At 43.3% G+C, this 20,537-nt stretch overlaps 1 protein-coding gene across 1 annotated transcript; it reads right to left on the reverse strand.

The window, feature by feature from the left end:
• Positions 1-19,082: 19,082 nt before the first annotated feature.
• Positions 19,083-19,982, reverse strand: LOC145821844 (uncharacterized). The gene has a single exon (XM_082918418.1). The coding sequence runs from the start codon at positions 19,980-19,982 to the stop codon at positions 19,083-19,085; it is 900 nt and encodes a 299-aa protein (XP_082774544.1).
• Positions 19,983-20,537: the final 555 nt, after the last annotated feature.

Here is a 20,537-nt window from a genome sequence, read left to right on the forward strand (position 1 = left end):
AGGAATCACTCTGTAAGGCGAGACCAATGTCGATGTACCGCATCCACCCAGGTCTCCTGTCGCGCACCCGGTCTGGACCCCCCAGTTGTATCAGGCTCGTGAGCCCACCACATTCGAATTGATGGGAATGATAGGTGACCTCCAGAGATCCGTGGCCGATCTGGCCTACGGAATGTCGGCTTCGCCACCAGCTGCACCGTATGCTAGGAATTTCATACCACAGGAGCCCCCGCTACTGGGGCAGATTGTAATCGAGCTCAACCAACCAGAGGTTGCCTCCAGCTACAGCAACGACGTGTCAGCAACAACCGGGCTTTGCTCTGATGTAGTAACCTAAACCCCCGATCAGGCTGAGGCCAGAGACAAGAACAAAATGAAGGCAGATGCCGATCCCATTGAACAACTGTTGTGGGTAGCCGAGGCTTTGAAAGCCAGGGGGATGAATAAGCAACAAGTATTCGCAGTCATGACTAAAGCTGTGGATGATGCTTTCCCCACTCCAACCGAAGGCGGTTCAAGCCGGGTGAAAAATCGGGATGGGCTCCGTCATGCCAAGACAGCCCCTGTCACCCCTAACCCTGTACCATGAAAAGATCAGAAAGCCAAGGCAGTGCCTGCCGACCCTTTCACTAGTGTGTCTAGCAAGAACCCTCAGACTTCAAAGTACCTGCCTCGAGGGCGCAGAGCCTTTCATGCCCTCTACATGCATTTCAAATATTGGCTAAAAAGGGGCATCTTAAACCCCTCGAGCCTCAGCCCCTCCCGAAGAATCTCCCTTTCTCGCATGATGCTACCTTGTACTGCGCGTACCACCAACAGTCCGGTCACAGTACCGATGGTTGTTTCCGCCTTCGTCATGAAGTGCAAGATTTGATTGACAATGAGGTCGTCCTCCCGCCTACCTCAACAAAGTCTGTTACCACTGAGCTATTGGACTTCGAGGACACTGCAAATTTGTGATCAAGGGTTGGACCACCTGCGGGCGGCGCTCGGTGTATTTTGGATGTGTCGTCTGGCACGCATTTTGGAGCATCGGTGAATGCTAGTTTTGTAAATCCTGGCTTGCTTGTTGAGTCGGTCTTTTGTTTTGTTTTGAGTCTGTCTCATTGTCTTGAGTCAATCCTTTTGCTTATGGGTCTGTCTTGTTGTAGCGAGTCAGTCCCCTTTGTATAGAATGTTGGGTGATTACGGAGCTGTTGCCTCGAACACCGTTTTGTTTTGTAATTATCCTTTTGCTTTTCTTTTGAGTTTGTCTATCGTGGAGCCAGTTGCAACCAAGGAATCTGAATGAAACAGCTGCGGCTATCATGTTTCCATGCTTACTACTATTCTGAATTAGTTGTGCCAGGGGACTTGAATGGAACAGCAGTACATTCCACCTGTTCTCTTGTGCCCTGAAAATCATTGCATTGACCTAAGTTTTTCAAAACTTTTTGAACACTGTGGTGAAAACAAAGAGGAAGGAATTCCTCGGGTTTTGCAAACTTTGATCAAATTGAGAGAAAGAGAGGCGTGCTAAGCCCTTAATGATTGAAATCATGCTTGTCAGCGTGAGTATTGAGAAGGACCCTGGCTTGATCCAGACTGGTTCCACACTATCTTCAGCGCGAGCGATTCGTCGCTTCTTTAAGAACTTTCAAAAACAAAATGTTTTGTGCAGCCCTGCGAAGACTTGTGTGGAATCGCTCTTGAGATTGTGCAGCTTAGGATCGCTCTCAGCCTCAAGACTTGAGCCCTTGTTTTAAAGCCTTGAACCACAATTTGGAGCGTTCAACGATCAACCATCAAGAGAGGCCTGTGTGGCCAGATTGGAAGCAGCCCTCGAACAAGAGGCACCAAAGCCAGATCAAGAAGATCAGATCTCATCAGAAGAAGCTTGTAAAGCTAGAACAGAAGCACTCCTCCAAACTAGGGGCAAAAATGTCCGATTTGCTCGAAGAGCCGAAGATGGGTCCTTCAGTAAGTCAATGCAACAGTCACTCTCCTGGATACGGATGGCTTCAAAACCCTAAAACCATTTGGCATGGACTTGTTACACTTTTACCCTTTGAGCGGCTCGCTGGGACGAAAACCCGGAAGGGCGACCCAGGCAAAAGTTAGAGAAAAAGAAAATATATACAAAAAAAAGCAAAAAATATACAAAAGAGAGAAAAAAGAGAAAAAATATGCAAAGAGAGAAAAATACAAAAAAGAAAAAAGATAAAATATACAAAAGAGAGAAAAAAAAAAGAAAGGGAAGAAAGAAAAAGGAAAGAAAAGCTCGCAAGGTCGAAAACCCGCATCGGGCGCCTTGGCAAAAGTTAAAGCCTAAAAGGTGAAGGTTAAAATACCCGGGTGTACCTTAACCGGAACTACGTAAGGCTTGATTCCCATGTTTGGGATACGTAGGCAACTTCATCCTGAAGTCCAGCCCCCAACGTTTTCATAGCGACTAAGTCCATGCAATGGTTTTTAATCATCCTTGGTTCCCATGTTTGGAATACGTCGGCAACTTCATCCTAAAGTCTAGCCCCCAACACCTTCAAAGTGACTGTGTCCATATATTGGTTTTGACCATCTTCGTCTTCTCTGTATCCGAGAAAGTTTGGTCGTGATCATCACTAGTGAGGACTGTTTACAATATGCTGCGGCATCATCCAGACAAGGGGCAACTTTCCGTTGCCATGAGTCGCCGTTCAAACAAGGGGCAACTTTCCGTTGCCGTGCAGCGTCCTTCAAACAAGGGGCAATTTTCCATTGCCTCCGATCCGAGGTTGTGCATCTTGAGAGTAAGTTCCGCGCTAGTTAGGCGGCGGCCGTTTGCCAAAAAAAAATAGTTTTTGAGAATTTTTATTGAGGATGACTAGTTTTCTCGAAAATTGTTTTATTTGTCAAAACTGGACCATTTTCTGGGACCCAAAAAAAAAAGGAAAATTTTCAGTGCTCATAGCCTGACTTGCATCATTTTAAATCAGAAAATTGAACAAGTATGTTAATCTGACTCTCATCTTGGTCAAAATTGTTTTAGTAGAAAGCCAAAACAAAAAATAGTCATAATGATGAACTAGGGGCACGGTTGAGTCAGGCTTCCTGTTTTTCCCCCATTGCCAACATACTTGCCAAGAAGGGCACAACTCAAGCTGTCATTAAAGGGCTGAAAGCTCTCTCAACCTCCGAGCAACGAGGTATCGAACCAAGTGCGAAGCACGAATCTGAAGGGATCAAGGTACTCCGTTCCCTTACCTGGGGCATCGACCAAGCGCCACCGGAAGAAACAGCCGTGAGCTAACCCTGTCGGGCGTGAACCCACAACTTCCTATTCATCCATTAAACATCCTGGGGAGGGATAAAAATGAGAGAATAAAGAATAGAGAGGTGTAAGTTGAGAGAAAGAGTGAGCAAAAAGGGTGTTGAGAGAAAAAAACCGAGCTTGAGTGCCAGAGTGATGTGAGAATCACAAATGAGGAAAGGGTGGGAAACAATACCCAGAGAAACTAGCTCCTCATGATCTGAGGTCCCCCATCTTCGTTAACGCGTTTGTATGTCGCGTCTTCTGTTTTGTTTACCTCAACCTTTGTTTTGAGTCTTTTCCGAGTATGCCTCGTTGTGTTTAGGTTGTTTACCCTTTTGTCTCCGCTGTTGAGTCTTTCTCGCTGAGTTCAGTTGTAGGCTCAATACCCCGGTTTGAAGAAACCATCTTCAATTTCAAAAATTAATCGTTTTGTGCTTAGAATGCCGTGTCATTCTCCATATTTGTGCAAAAACATTATTTGGTTCTTTTATGCAACTGCAGGGTCCACCCCCGATAATTGTGAACAGGAAAACCTGGGCCTCTTTGAAGCTTCTGGGTTTCAGATCGCATCTGAGTGTGCTTCAACTTCAGTAGATTCAACCTTCATGGTCCGTCTTGTCAGATTTGGGCTGTTTGTTCAGGATCCGCTGTGTGCAAAATGAACCAAGCGCTGTGTTATGGGCTGTATGCAGATTAATCCCCAGTGGAGTATAAGCCGAGTGTTCAGAATGTGCAGTGCTTGGTATGGTTTGTTTTGCTGTTGGCTGGTTCGTTATCTGATTATTACAATGCAAGTGTTCAATTTTCAGACAACAGATCAATTTCATTTACATTGAGGTGCAACATGATGCAATGCGATGCAATGCATGAAATGTACAAATACAACACTTTTTCAGACAAAAAGTTTGTTTCATTTCATCATCTTTTTCAAGTACATGGTTTTGGAAATAAAAATCTGCCTGCGGCAGTACAAGGTACTCTAGCTACCAGCAAAAGGTACAAAAGAAAAAGAAAAAGAAAAACAGCAAAAATCTGGATCAATGACAAAGGATCTCAGGCCTGGGAGTCCGTCCTAGTCCTTTTCCTGGACGAAGGTCCAGGAGTATCATCAGCGCTGTCATCTGAGCCCGAGTCCGAGCCGTCTCTGATCTCATCTGACTCCGCCTCAGCCTCCGACTCCTCGTCATCGTCATCAGGGACTGGAGCCCGCAAGCTACTCCTTACGTGAGTGCGCCCCGCCTTGGTGCGGGGGAATACTCTGCCCTCTCCATCTCCTCCGGCAGGAACAGAAGGCCGGGCTGGAACACCTCCTACAGTGGGAATCTGGAAAGGAGGCTGAAAAGTATAAAAGGTAAACGCATCAGTATGCTGTGAACAGTTTATCAGTGCAGAATGCAGTATAGTGTGAGAATGCCGTGAGCAGTTTATCAGTGCAGAATGCAGTGTATGAGTACAGCGTGCGAATGCCGTGAGCAGTTTATCAGTGCAGAATGCAGTGTATGAGTACAGCGTATGAATGCCGTGAGCAGTTTATCAGTGCAGAATGCAGTGTATGAGTACAGCGTATGAATGCCGTGAGCAGTTTATCAAGTGTTGTGTTGTGCACCAGATTATGTGAAGCAGCTTATGAGTATGGTTTGAGACCATGATCAGAAGAACATACGGGAATGCTGTAGAGGGCCAGGAGGTCGAAAGTCCGCTGCAACATCCCCATCATGGAGGCATTCAGCTCCAAGGACTGTCGGGTATACTCGGAAGAAGCCTGCAAAAGTGTCAAATGCATCAGTATTCTGCGAAATATCAAATAAACTGAAATGAAATGCCAATACAAGATGTATAAAATGTAGTAATACATACCGGAGGCTAGTCACGGAAACCGACCAACTCATGGTTAGCCGGAGGAGGAGCAAAGGGGATCTGGTAGGTCGCCCCACCCTGCCCTCGGCATGTCATCATCGTGGGTAGCTCTGGCCAGCTAACCCCCGGACCCCTCCGAGCTCCGCTCTTGCTACGGACACGAGCTGTCCTCAACGTCCCTGCCCCTGCTCCCGCTCCAATTACCGGCGCCGCAGGTCCCCCTCTCTCAGCTCGGCGGCCACTACTCAGAGGCCGCATAATGTACATCTAAACATACTCTGACTAGTCGCCCTCGCCCCTAAAGCCCTCCGCGTCCCAGCCGATCGTGTAATCGGCCATCTCCTCGGCGGTGAACCTCTCGGTGTCCCTCATGTGGGTAGGAGGCGGACCCGGAACTATCTGCTCTGGCAAGCCCAGGGTCTGGCGTAGGAAACGCTCACCCAAGTACCAAGCCCGACAAACCGGGCCCTCCAGCAAAATCCGGAAACGTGCAATCTCCTTTGCACCGGCAAACCAATCCCGAGTCACGGCTGGCAGTGAAGCCCAAGACTGTCAGGTGATCTGAAAATGAAATACAGATTGTTATCTACTATTATTGACAATACAGTGTAAAGCGAAGCTTAAATGAACTGCAAGTAAAACATACCTCTGCGGGGGTAATAGTGTCAAAGTAGTGGCGAAAAAAAATGAATGTCTCCCGGGGCCTCCGTACGCACCTCACGTCAAAGTGACGCGAAAATGGGATGACGAGAGGGGTCTCTACGTCTGGCACTGGGGCGAGTCTCGGAAAGTAAGCGTAGACCCACAACTGCAGAGCCAATACCAGAAGGGTTATCAGATAAAGTAGAACACAAAATAAGGCAGAAATCGCAGGACTGTGTATTGTGCAGTGTATTGAGGAGAGTGTATAGTGTGTGCAGTGTACAGTCAGTGTAAAGCAGGGTATATGTGTGTGTCGTGTGTGCAGTATACGATCAGTATGAAGCAAACCACAGTGTGTGCAGTGTACAAAGTATAGAAAATGTAAAGCAGAAATGGAAGGCAGAAGAGAAAACGTACCTCCCAAGCTCGCCAGTAGCCCCCGAGCAGCTGTCCGTTGCAACAGGAGGCTGAGCTCATGTACCCGTACAGAGTGGCCAAGGCAGCGCCACCCCAGTCATAGTGCAAGATCCGGGTGACATCCACGAGAGCGCTGAGCAGGCAGAGGGACACAGTGTTCACCCGGTCGACGAAAATAGTCATCCCCAGCAGGAACATGAGAAAGCCGCGCGCATATCGCTCCACCGCCTCCTGAGTCATCGGAGCCTCCTCGACTAAGGCTGGCTGGACTCTAAACTGAACCTCGAACCATGAATATCGAACGAAGCCGGGACGTGCGAGAGGTGGCACCTCACCGAGCAGGTAGATCTGAGCAGCCTCCCACTCGTCCGTGTCGGTGTTGAAGGGGATCGGATCACCCCCCACTCTAATGCCGGTGAGCACCGAGAAATCATAGGGAGTCATCGTCATGTCTCCCACGACGGAAAAGTGGAATGGGTCGGTGGTGTCCCACCACCTCTCCACCAGAACGGCAAGGAGAGGCCTGCTCGCAGTAAGGCGTGAGAATCCCCTGCAGAATGCGCCAAATCTGGCCTGGTCAACAATGTGACGGACTGCGTCTGGTAACTCCGTGTACCAATCCCGGGCGGCAACATTCCCATACCCACGGACAGTATGGGAATCTCCCTGTTCAAAAGCAAAATAGTTACGAAGAATATAAAATGTACAGTTTTGAAGAGTATTCAGAATTGGTGACAATATAACGTGTGTGCACGTTTTCAGGTTCAAACAAACATCGGGTGCCGGTGTGCAAGCAGGGAACTACAGCATATGATGTGTCAGTGTGCTTGAGTGGTTCAGTACCGATATAGCGTGTGTGTACGTTTTCAGATTCAAACAAACATCGGGTGCCGGTGTGCTAGCAGGGATCTACAGCATGTGATGTGCCAGTGTGTTTGGGTGGTTCAGGGCAAATGCAACGTGTGTGCACGTGTTCAGATTCAAACAGACATCAAGTGCAAGTGTGTTCACAGTCAACTACAACATACAGTGTATCGATGTATTCGGGTTAAGCAATTAAAGAGCAGAATCAACTATGGTAGTTAAGTGTTCTACATTGCGGAAAATGAAACGGGGGAGAAAATACCTCGGAAGCACCGTATGAAAAGTGCGTCTCTGGCTCGCTCTGAAGGAGCTCTGATGGCACACCTCTCGCAAAATCCCGAAACTGGCGAAGTCCGTCAGGAGGAAGCACGTGAATCGCTGGCCGGTAGGTCGCCGGGTCGAACGGGCGGACGCTCAAGGAGAGGAGCTCGGCCTCTGGGTCCATCTCATGATTCGGGGGAGTCCTGCCCCGTGGAATATCATCCGCCATGTCAAAAGTGGTGCGAAAATGGCCGAAAGAGTGAAAATCGGGCAAGAATATGAAAAGTCAACCGAAAAGTCAACCCCGGGAGGGTAAAAAAATGGCCGGAAAGGTCGGGGTGCAGAAAAGGCACGGAAATCAAGAAAAACTTGGGAGAAACAAACCCCAAGAGGCGGAAATCAAAAAGGAGACACCGAAACGAAGTTTCGATTGGATGAAAGTTTCGAAACGCGATGAAGTTCGCGAATCAAGCGTCGAAAAGGGCACGAGAATCAAGGAAAACGGGGAATGGAAGAGGGGAAAATGCTCTAGAGAGAGAGAAAGCAACTATTTGCAGCCAAGGAAAATGAAAGAAATAGGGTTTGAAACCCTATTTTAAAAGACCCAAGGTGAAAAGTCAAAACTGCCCCGAATCAGGCATTTTTGGCCGGTCAGCTACATATTTGGCCGGCCGGCCAAATGTTTGGCCGGTTATGTTTTTTTGTGGCCGGTGGATGGCCGGTGAGCCTCCTACAACCTTGTTTGGGTCATATGTGTAGTTTGGGGCCTTCTTTGCCCGAGGAAGTGCAGGAAAAGTGCATTTCCGAAGCTCGACCAGCCCTTGTTTCGACCTCAGACTGTGTCTTCTGTGCGTGGCACTCAAATATGTGCAAGGTGTATCCTTTTTGTATCCTTTTGTCTCTTTTAAGATTCGAAAGTTGCCCCGCATGCATTGCTTTACAATGCTTTGGTATGAACGCGTGTTGAGTTATATATCATTATGCTTGCATTGTTATGCATATTAACGGTCTGGCGAGACCTTAAATATGCTCGGTCTAGGAGACCTTAAATCCTCTAAAGGTGTAAGTCCTTTGGTGTTTGTCGTGCCCGAACGACTTTTGATAAGTTGCATTATACATGTATTTCAAGCGACTCGCGTCGTCGCATATTCAAGTTCACATGCATTCCAAAAGCCGCACGTTGTCGCCCATTTCAAGATCATCTGCATTGTCATGCATCTCAAAAGCCGCACGTTGTCGCACATTTCAAAATCATGCATCATCATCCATTTGCATTTCAAAACAAAACAAAACAAAAAATGCATATGTCATGCATCATTGTAAATAGTGCATATGTCATGCATCATTGTTAAAATAGTGCATATGTCATGCATTCATTGTAAATAGTGCATATGTCATGCATACCACTGTAAGTAATGCATATGTCATGCATCTTACCGCAAATATTACATTTACGCCCATCCATTGCATATTGTAGATACTGCATTGTAGCTTGTATGCATTCACTGCATCACTTCCATCTAGGGTTTGCGTCTTTCCTTGTTGAGCTTGGTCTGGTATGTGCTCATACTTTTCACGTCTATACACTCATAGTCCTGTATGACCGTTCTATGTTAGACGTGACTTGTTCATGTCCATGCCTTTCCTAGGCAAGATACGGCTTGGCCGTAGGCCTTAATCCACTGTATCCATTCCATTGCATATTGTAGATGTTGCATTGTAGCTTGCATGCATTCATTGCATCACCTCCATCTAGGGTTTGCGCCTTTCCTTATTGAGCTTGGACTGGTATGTGCCCATACTTTTCACGTCTATACACTCATAGTTCTGTATGACCGTTCTATGATTAGACGTGGTTTGTTTGTGTCCATGCCTTTCCTAGGCAAGATTTGGTTTGGCCCGCGCGCCATATCCATCATACATATTACATTGTAGTGTAATTTTTTGCATCCTGCATTAGGATCATGTTCTTTCGTTAGCGGATCATTCTCCACTTGTGTCATTCCACCCAATTACTAGTTCTTGTGTCCGTCTGCATCACTCATAGTTCTGCATGTGTACGCGCCTATTCCATGTTGGTATGTTGGTTTGAGGGTTACGGCACCTTTTCTATGGTAGACAGACTTTGCATCTCCATCAATCTATTTGACATTTGTGTGGTTTTGAACCGCTCATGATTTGATCGTGATTCAATTGCATTGCATTTTCATTTGCATTATTATACATAGTTTTGTATATATCGCATATCATTTTGCATGTTGTGCATATTGCTAACGATATCTGTACCTGTTAAGTTTTTTTTCAGGCACGATATTGTATGTACGGTTCATTTGAAGCTGGTGCAACCAGATGAACCGCGCAGGTATTGTATTCTCCGAGTGAGACGTATCGAGAATTGCATAATTCTCTTACATCCTTTCTGCATTGTAGTGTAGTTTGGTGTATGCCAGCTTAAAACTGTCGCATGTTATGCTTCGTCACAGCTTTCTTTGCATGATCATAAGTTATGTTTGGCTCTTGGCATTGTCAGTTGCATTTTGCCCCTGCCTTCGGGCGCATATCTTTGCTTGTCTTGCATGTTTGTCTAAGTCTTTGGCCTTGTCAAAAATGGGTCGTCTCTGGGCTTTGACATTCACTCCCGCCATTGTTATGAATTTCGAGTTCTGTCAAAGAGGGGCAACTGTAGACACCTCATTTTTTACCGTCCTCAAGGCTTGGACGTCATCGTTTGAACACGCGATGATTATCCATGCTTGTGTTTGTTTTGAGTTTCGAAAAGTCTTGGCTGCGCGTCGTGCCTTAGAATCTCTTAACTTCTCTGTTTTGTGCTTGGTTGCAGACCAAGAGCTTGTGGATGTGTTCCTGAGGGAAGGGAATGGCCTGTCGACCAAGTCTCCTGCCCACCGGCCACCTTGATTTTCAATCGGCCAAATATGATGGCCGGCCGGCCAAATGTGGTTTTCAACAGATATCTCTGTAGACAGCTGGCAGCTGTCATTCCAGGCCATACCCCAGCCCATGCCTGGGCGTGGGAGTTCTGAGGAGCTGCAGATTGATATATATCTATATCAATCAACCTCTCTAAAAAAAAAAAAAAACAAGAAGGAGGGATATACAACTTTGAGCAAAAAAATCTCTCTCTCTCTACATTTTCTGCCTCTCTCTCTAAGGTTTAGGGCTTGTTTGTGCTCAAAAGTGCATTTTCTTTGCACTTTTGCATACAAACACCTAGTTCTCTACTCCCTTTATTGGGCTGAGGTCCTTGGAGGTGATTTTTGGGGTGATTTGAAGCTTTTTTTGGTCCAAAAGTTGCTGATTTGCTGCTGTGCTTCAAGGGCGAGCTTTTACCTTTTTTAAGCCTTGTTTTCATAGCTTGTTTTGCCATATTTGCAACTATTTTTGAGCTTAACATATAACATAGAAAAGTCTTGTTTTTATCTGCCCTAAATAGTTTCTTAAGGGTGTTTTAAGCTTTGGGGTTGTTTGACCCCTCTTAAGGCTTGTTTGGCCCTTGTTTTGTGCCATTTCGGTTGAGCTCCAGGACCATTGTGTTTGGGCCTCCTCACCACTGAAATCTTGAGGGATTTCAGTGATGAGGATGGTGCCTTGAGGTCCTAAGAAGGAGAGGGCCCCCCCTCTCCTTGTTGTCCTTGAAAAAGGCCATTTTTGCCTCTTGAGGGAGCATCTTGTTTAAGTGTATGTTGGCCATGCTTTAACTGATTTTTGTGCTTATTATGTCATAATATATTCTATTTTCAGTTGGTTTGGACACACCTTGCATGCCTTGCATACATGTCTTGTAATGCCACATTTTTGCCTTAACATGCTTTAGGTGTAGACCCTTGTTCTAGCATGATTTAGGCTTAGCTTTGTGAAGCTTACATGCATATTTTGATGTGCTAAGGGACTGTTTTAGGTCATTTGAGTCATTCATGTCTTGCTTTGTATAGCTACCATGCAATCCCTCTTGAATGCCTTAAGCTTTGGCCTCTCTAGCATGCATTACTTGCATTATTTCAGTGGTTTGGAACCACTTACCATGTTATTTCAGTCCTTATAACATGCTTGTATGCTTGCCTTTGATGCCTCTTTGATGCCTTATGAGGTTGTGCCTTGTGCTCCATGTTTGGTCATTGTGCATGCCCTTGAATTCAAGTCATTTAGATGCCATCTAAGTGGTCTTTAGGCTTTGTTTTAATATGTTAAAACTCTGTTTTGATCATTTAATTCATGCCATGTTTGGTTTTGCTAAGGGTAGTTCAATACCTCCTTAGCTTGCCATAAGTACTTAGACCATTATTGCATGCTTTGCTTGTTTTGATTACTTGGTTTGGCACCTCTCTTTCATGCAATTTCAGAGCTTATGATACATGCCATATGCCCATGTTTGTCTTCCATTAAGTGTGCTTAAAGGTTGCTTATTTGATGTTCAAGTGTTAGCCCATTTGCTTGCATGTGTGTGTGTGTATTGGTTATCATTTCCATAGCATTGGCCACTGTTTTAGGCTTGTTTAAGGGCTGCCTAATTTAGTTTAAGCCCACCCTTTGGCATGTTGTTGCATGTTGAAATGATGCTGCATTTAGCACGTATTCTCCTCCTTGTTTTGGTTGCTTAACATGCCATATGTTTTGCATGCTCATGTGTTGACATTGTGCCCTGTGTGCTCATTTAACATGCATGCTTCCCATATGTTCATGTTGCATGCCTAGTTAACATACTTAGGTTGCATCGCATTTGCATGCATCTTTCACCTCTTGATCAAGCCATGATAGAGGTTGAAAGCCCCTTTGTTTGCTTATTTGCATTGCATTTCATTTAAAATCAAAATGCATACTTGTTTTCTTGGGCCATCATGCATTGAAATGCGCGATTGATGGTCCGAGAATCGAGAACCGTGTCCCTTTGAGTTATAAACATGATAGGGGATATGTTGGTGCATACATTTGCTTGAAATACATTGCCATGCCTTGCCTGCCCTCTGCTGCTGTCAAACAGGTTTCTGCAGGAAGTTTTGGCCGACCGGCCATATATACTGCCGACCGACCAAATATACTTGGCCGAGAGCTCAATGGATGGTCGATGACCACTTCAAAATGGCCGGTGATGATCCCACTCAGCTGGTGGTGTTCCACAACACTCAAAGAAGCAACCTTGGTAGTTGTGCAATTTTCAGAGAAGCAGAACAGTCGAAGCAGAGGCAAACTTGTGCATGGCGTTGGATTTCCGAGCAAACCCGAGCACGCGCGCATTGGATCCTCTTCCCGAGGCCTTTACTGCTTTCTTAGCTTAGTTAATTTGCTTAATTAATTAGGTGGTCTGTAATAATTAATTAGCTTGTAGGTTAATTAATTTGTATTATTCTTTTGGTCTCTCCGAGCGAGGGTGAATTTGTAATAAGTGTGGGTGCGTGTGTGCATGTCTTCCAACCCCCACTTCTTTCTCCCTTTTACTTACCTGCTTTGATGGTTAGTATTAGGACATGTTTACTTTAGCATACTTTATGCTATGCATGTGTGCATCATTCATTAGTCTTGCATGCACCAGGCTCGGCGCATCATACTAACTGCACAAGTATTTCAAATCTAACTTGAATACGTGCTACTTGTGCATTTTCACATATAGACTAGCCGAGCCTACTCTAGTAACATTCCGCATGTGTTGCATTACCCATCTTAAACTAGGATCATGCATATGATTACTAACTAGTTTCTGTTTTGGCTTGGAGTACTCGGTAAGCATTTATGCTTTAGCATACTGCATGCGTGTGAGTGTTGCCATAACAGCATGATTACCATGAGGCTAGCTGCTTATGTGATATAACTGCTTGAATGCCTGTGGATGGAGGTTGAATTACCTAAATTGGAATAATGCATTAAAACTGTGAGTTTTAAGCCCACTAGATAATGGCAAAACCATCTTTTCTAAAAACCCACTCAAGGGTGGCAAAACCTGCATTTTAGCCTATTTGCGAGTAGCAAACCATCTTCAAAACAAACATGTAATATTTTGTTCCAATTTAGGCGATTTGGTCTATACTTGTTTGTTGCGCGCATAACATAGTAATTCTAGGCTAATAAATGGAATAAGAACACATAACGTTTTCAAAAACGGATATCACGGTTAGTAGAGGCCGATCTTCGGATCGGGCGAGAGGGGGTGCTCATAGCTGACCTTCCCCAATCGTACCCAAGCTCCCAAGCCGAGGCAACTTTGGTGATGACGGACACGGGGCCTTTGGCACCGAGTCAGGGTTTCCTAAATTCCCCCATAAAAAATATTTAGGTGGCGACTCTATATCTGGCAAAGCAGTCCATGTTTGGCACTTCTTTTCTAAAAATCTGTTTCTCAAAACGATTTGCCAGATTTGGACTCTTTGGTTCAGATTAAGAACCGTGACAATTTGAGAGTCCTGAACTGTAGTAAACCCAAAACGAACAGAATGGGAGGGGGGGGACTCGTCCTCCCAGGGCGTTCGGGGACGTCTACACATGTGTATCTAGATTGATTAGACCCACAAGATTGAGATCGTATTCATTGAATGTATATGTTCCATTTGGGAAAATTGTGAAATATGTGTTGGGATATCGAATAACTCTACACATGCACACGTACATCTAAACCTATGCTCGGGGTGATTTGTTATATTACTACCTTCATTGACTAAACCACTGGAATTGTGACTCTTTGATTGTGTGACTGAGTTGAGCACCCCAAGTAATGAACTCTATAACTGTGAGACCATACATTTTGATTGGTAGAGAATTGACTGAATTATGTGACAATACTGGGCCCGACTCATAAACCTATGTTTTTGCGACTAATTTGGAACCTCTGCGTGACAAATCCTGTATTATGTATAATCAAAGAACTTTGCTTAATGTGTTATTGTGTACCATGTGCTTGCATATAAGACCTATTTGAGAATTTCTATACTGATTATGATATATACCTCCTGATATGAATGCCTGCATATGCAACTACCCTGAACTTATGTGAACAGTGCCATATTGTACATGATTTGAAATACTTTGACATGAATAGTTGTGATAAATGAGTCCGATATGATTTTGAGAACTGATGGACTTAGAACAGTTGTAAAACTATCGACTAGGTACCTAAGCAACAAAGTGTGCCTTACAAAACCAAAAATACCCCATTGAGAAAACTTTTATCTGATTCAATCTGATAGAACTTTTGTTTGATTGGGCTTGTTAGAACCCTCATGTGATATAATTTGATGGAACCTTTACTCGATTTAGTTTGGCAAGACTTTTGACGGGATTAATTTGATGAGACCTTCTATCTGACTTGACCTTGTTGAAGGGAAGTACGGATTACGTATGAATAAATAGCCAGATTATTCTTGGCAGGAAAATTGATAGACCCAAAACTTGAATCCGTTAGAAGTACTTGACTTACTTGAAAGACCTTTGGTGGGCTATCAACAGATTGATCTGACCATGAACATCATTGAGAACCAACCTTCAACTATTGAGGACATATGTGTTAAAAAACGAACTGGGTTATGCAAATCCAGTGGTTGGGTGTCGTAAGACACAATGCTTGTGTGCTATCATGTTCTTGCCCATTTGACGTTATGGAAACCAATGACAGCAGATTGATTTGATTGTAAATGGTACTGAACATTTATCCTTGACTGATCAGAATACATTTTGTATGGGAGAGTAGTTGCTTCAGTGTTATCGGATTTTGGGAAATCAGGTTATGGTGAGTGGTATTATGTTTGTTTTGATGACATTCTTGGGGCGTCCTTTCGTGCTAGGGGATGTTAAGCCTATGTAGCACCTTTGTTGAGATATCTCTTTTGCCACCGACAGTTTTGTTCAGGTGGGTTTGTTTAATCGATCTCGAGTCGATCACCGACGGTCGGGAACGGGTGTGCTCTGATTCCGAGACGATTATTCCTTTGTTTTGTCCGGAATGTCATCCTTTGGTATTATGTGGATGTTATTAGCATCAAAGGAGCTTTGAAAAACCATGATTATTCAAAAATTTGTTAATTCAGTACGCTCTATGTAAATAACTGCTCAGCGCCATTATATTCTGTAATTGGGGCTCTGGGGATGTGTAAATTGTGCTTAATATGTGATTGACTCCTTTGGTATTGTCCTTGGCAACATGGGGATTTGTATATGGATTGCCTTATGCTTTTGACGATTAGCAGATAACATGGAAAGACTCGATAGAACAGGGGATTGAATGTGGACTGAACTATAAACCGTAAACTGTTGAATGAATTGAGGACACGTGTATTGTGTTAGAAATTGATTACTTCGATGCTACCTTTGTTGATTCGGGAATCAGTATCTAGATCCACTTCATATTCCGGGAGACTTTTGGTTAACCTTGGATAACTGTGATGAGTCACCGAACTAAATATTTTTCAGTGCCAACTGGTCGAAGTCGAATATCAGACAGTGGCAGAACTACTTCAGCCTTTCTTTATTTTGGAATGGAAATAAGAATGTATGGCTACGAATTTCATTGTAGGGCTACCTTGAGCACCCAAGGTATAAGTCCCGTTTGGGTTACGATACGTAGGATTACTAAGTAGCTCATTTCCTCCCTGTAAAATTTTCGTATGCTGCTTGTAGACTAGCCACCATTTACATCGATAAGAATGCTCGTTTACATGGGGCCCCAGTATCTATTGTTTAAGACAGGAATCCTAAAATGTGCCCAAATTCTTATAAGCCTTCAAGAGGCAATGGGGACTGAATTGTGATTTGACGTTGCTTGCCGTCCAAAAATCAATGTATAATTAGAAAGAACTTTTAGGAGAAATGCTCCAAATATATTCAGTAGATCTTTCAGGGAATTTGGAAAGTCTATTCGTTGTTGGCAGACTCTGCTTACAACAATAGCTTGCACTCTGGCATCGGTGTGGCACCGTGCAAAACCCCGTATGGCAGAAAAGGTAAGCCTCTGATTGATTAAGAACAGAATATTGTTTGATTTTAAGACCAAGCAAATAACTAGCTAAAGGATAACACTGGAACCGTTGAATAAGAAGTATTCCGAATTGCTTTCGACTGAAGGTAAAATAAGTTTGGAGGACCAAACTTCCCAAAAGGGAGAAGACTGTGATACCCCTATTCCGTATTATGCTAATTTATCCTCCTTATGCATATGATTATGTGTTTGATATGATTTTGAGTGCCATTTATATGAATATATGTGGTTTTGAATTTCTATCTGTTCACCGTAGGAATATCTGTTTGATTATCTGCTTCGGAAATTAAATTGAAGGCCTTATCGGCCACAGAAATCAAAATTGGCTGTGCCATTGTGATCAGCGTAATTTTTAGAGCCTACGGTGAAATTTGATTGAAAATTGATTCGGATCAAATTAATTGGATTAATTTAATGAATTAGTGCTCAATTATTTTATAATAAAATAATGCAATTGAGAGGGAGCCTTTAAAGGGCCATTTTACACCGTCACTTTGCTCCTTTTGAGCTTATCATCAGAAACTATGCTCTAAAGAGAGAAGGGAGCCGAAATTAGTGAGAAAAGGAGCTCAAGGAAGAGTTTTGGCTAGGGAACTTGATAGCTTTGAAGCTATACTCAAGAATTTGTTGTTGATTGGAAAAATTGAGCCTCTAGGTAAGCATTTGATCTTGAATTCATAAGTTTGAATTTGTGATTTTGTAAGTTCAAGGTTTGTTCGTGATCAAGGGCATAATTTGAATTGAATTTATTGAATTGGGAGTTTATATGAGCATGCATGTGCATGATTGCTATAGTGTTGCATATTCATGCAAGAGCCATGTTGAACAAGAGGAATTGGGCATCAAATCTCACATGCATGCATGGTTTTTATAAGTTCCATGATCATAAGCCTTATTTGTACCATTTGAACTCGAATTGGAAGCCAAAACTTACATGCATGTTTTATTATTGAAGATATGAAGCTCATATGGGGTTTGAAAGCATAAGCCATGATTATACAAGAATGTTCATTGATTTTGGAGAATTGAACCACGATTTTGAGTGATTAGCTTCATATTGTTTGTGTACCCTTGAAATATAATGTGTTTATATGTTTTTGGGACTGAAATCATGAGTTGAGACCTTTGAACATCAAAATTGAACTCCAAGAATAGTCCTGGAATTTCCAGAAAGTTTGATGTCCGCTCGAGCAGGGGAACCACCGCTTGAGTGTGAAATTCGTGCTCCCAGCATATTTCTGCAGACATGGTTCCCATTCGAGCAGGGGAAGTTGACGCTCGAGCGGGGAGCTATGTAGACAGACTTTCCGCTCGAGTGCCCGAGTTCATGCTCGAGCATGAATTTGATGCAACCAATGCTTTTGCAGACCTATTGGGCCTGCTCGAGCTGGGAAGTCCACGCTCGAGCGGGGACCCTATTTCTGAAAATTTTGTGTGATCGTTCTGTGTTTCGTTTTCCGTTCTCTTTCACTTGCAAGCACTCTTAGGCATGCATTAAGCATTGTAATTGAGTTAAAGAGATAAGAATGAAGCCTAAAGAGGAATATGTGAATTAAAGAACAGATTGAATCGTTTGTGACCCATATGTGTTGTATGATGTGTAGGGTCAAGCTCCACGGCAAATCCACAAGGCGATCACTGTGAGTAGTATAGATATTTTGAAGTTTGTCAATTGTCCAATTGTTTATTTCTTTACAAGTTTGCTAGTTTGAATTGTGGACAACCGATTGACATGAATAATTGGGCCGAAGGCCGTTTTGACATGAATGGATGGGCCGAAGGCCATTTTTTTTTTTTTGGGGTGAATAAGACATAAAATAAAAAATAGAAATTACACAGCTACAAGGGGCATGCCCCAGGACCTAACCAACACTATACAAGAAATGAACCAAGAACCAACCGAAAAAAGCAAAACATGGACGAACAGAAAAAAAAAAAAAAAAAAAAAAAAAAAAAAAAAAAACACTAAACTAACGAACTAAAGAGGAAACCAAACTATATCAAAGCAAAAGAGAATTATAACCCAAAAAACATGTTCATGAGCCGCATACTGTTCGGATGAAGGTCATGAACACATTCAACATTCAATAACATCCCACCACTATACCAGACATCACAGTCCACAAACCCAGCAGCAAAAGTGAAAACTGAAACCATGCACATCCTACATGGGTGGGCCAAAAGGAAAGAAATATAGCAAAACCATATTAACATATCCAAACACATAGTTTTAAAGTAAAACAAAAGAAAGACAATGTTTCCACACAAGGCGCTTCTGGCAGCCATCATCACGGACCAGCCAACTCTAAAACCTGAAATGGCAGGAACCTTTAAGCCATCAGAATAGCAACCACCAAAGACGTGACACCACTGCCTTCCCATGCAACCCAAGACATGCTCATACATTATGGTAAACCCTGTAGGAACAGTAACTAGTGAGTACCTCCAGCATGTAAGATACAATCTACTAGAATATAACACATAAGAAGCAGTGCCCTCAACATAGGATCTCACTCCACTCGACCCACAATTTAGAGACTCACACCACTCAACTTGTGCTTCCTTATCCTGCATATAAAAAGATACAATATTTATTAACATTAGCAATAAGTATAAAGGCCGAAATCACTCAACCCACATATGAAGTGAAAATTTTATTATTCCGCTATTCACTCAACCCTTAATTAACTAGGTGATTCCACAATGAACTCTGAACATAACCTGCACAATACCAAACCATTAACTAAACACTCCATATTGCTCACCAACACTCAACCCACATATAGAGAACTCACATCACTCAGCAGCCCTCTCATCAATGATAGTATGGGGCATCATAATTGTTGCTGGCAGATTCCATTGGTCAAGAAACCAAGTGTCCCCAGTGGATCTAGGCAAATTCTTCAGAGACAGCATTTTATTTCTCACCATCTGGATTACAGATTTAATAACCACCTCTTCAAGCTTAAATTCTTTGTTAAAAACACAGTTATTTCTCTCAATCCAGATGTGGTAAACAGAACACAAGAATGCATTGCTCAGAATATTGGCCCTCAAAGATTTACCCTTGGCCTCCTTCGTAGCATGTGTAACAATATCAGGCCAATCAAAATCAGGCCACTTTATGTTGCATTTAACTTCAATAGCACTCCAAACTCTGTTAGAAAAGATGCACTTGAAAAAGAGATGGGAATGACTTTCCCCAGGTTTTAGGCAGAAAGGGCATTGAGAATGAGGGGCTAGACCAAACATAAGTAACCTATCACCAATATAAAGTCTGTTGTGAAGAGCTACCCAGACTATGAAACTAACTTTAGGAATCCTATGAGGCCCCCAAAGGAGCCTATGCCAATCCACTTTCCCAAATCTATTTCTCCAATGATTCCAAGCTGAGTGAATGGAAAACTGACCATCAATAGTAAGTTTCCAGATAGCTTGGTCACACCTAGATGGGTTAGGTGTACAACAATCAGGAGTAAAGGAAATCAACTCCTGAATCTCCCAAGAATTGGAAATAGGCCACTTCCACGAATGACCATAAATGATTTCACTAACTTTGGTCTCACTGTTAAGGCATGAATCATACATAATTCTGTCCCCAAACTTGTTCCACATAGGACCAAGCGGATGCCAATTGTCATACCAAAGGAAAGTAGACTTCCCACACCCAATTTTGTGAGTGATCAGAGGCGACATCCAATCCCTAAGAGACAATAGCTTCCTCCAAACCCAGGATGGATCATTTGGGACTCTAACTTTCCGAAAACATCTACTGTTGAGTAAATAAGATTTAACTCATTGGCACCACATAGATTCCTCACCCCCAGAAAAAAGGAACCAAATATGCTTAGCTATAGCAGCTCTATTCCAAATGTCAAGAGACTTAAACCCAAGACCCCCCTCATTTTTAGGAGCACACACAGAATCCCATGCAATCTTGGCACTGTGAGTTTTGAGATCACTGCCAGACTAGAGAAAAGCTCTAAGAATACTTTCAATCTCCCTAATAACCTTCTTAGGAAGGATAAACAGGGAGGACCAATAAACTTGCATGGAAAAAAGAATGGATTGGATAAGCTGGCTTCTCCCAACATAAGACAAAGCTCTATTAGTCCAACTCTTCACTCTTTTGGTAATCCTATCAATGAGAGGGACACAATCGGTGGCCCTCAACTTGGTAGTAATAAGGGGAACACCAAGATATTTAACCGGAATAGTGCCCTCTTTGAATTTAGCAATACCTAGAATAGA

This window comes from Camellia sinensis, chromosome 3, assembly GCF_055761805.1.
Source record: "Camellia sinensis isolate YWXY chromosome 3, ASM5576180v1, whole genome shotgun sequence".
In the NCBI taxonomy this organism is placed as follows: Eukaryota; Viridiplantae; Streptophyta; class Magnoliopsida; order Ericales; family Theaceae; genus Camellia; species Camellia sinensis.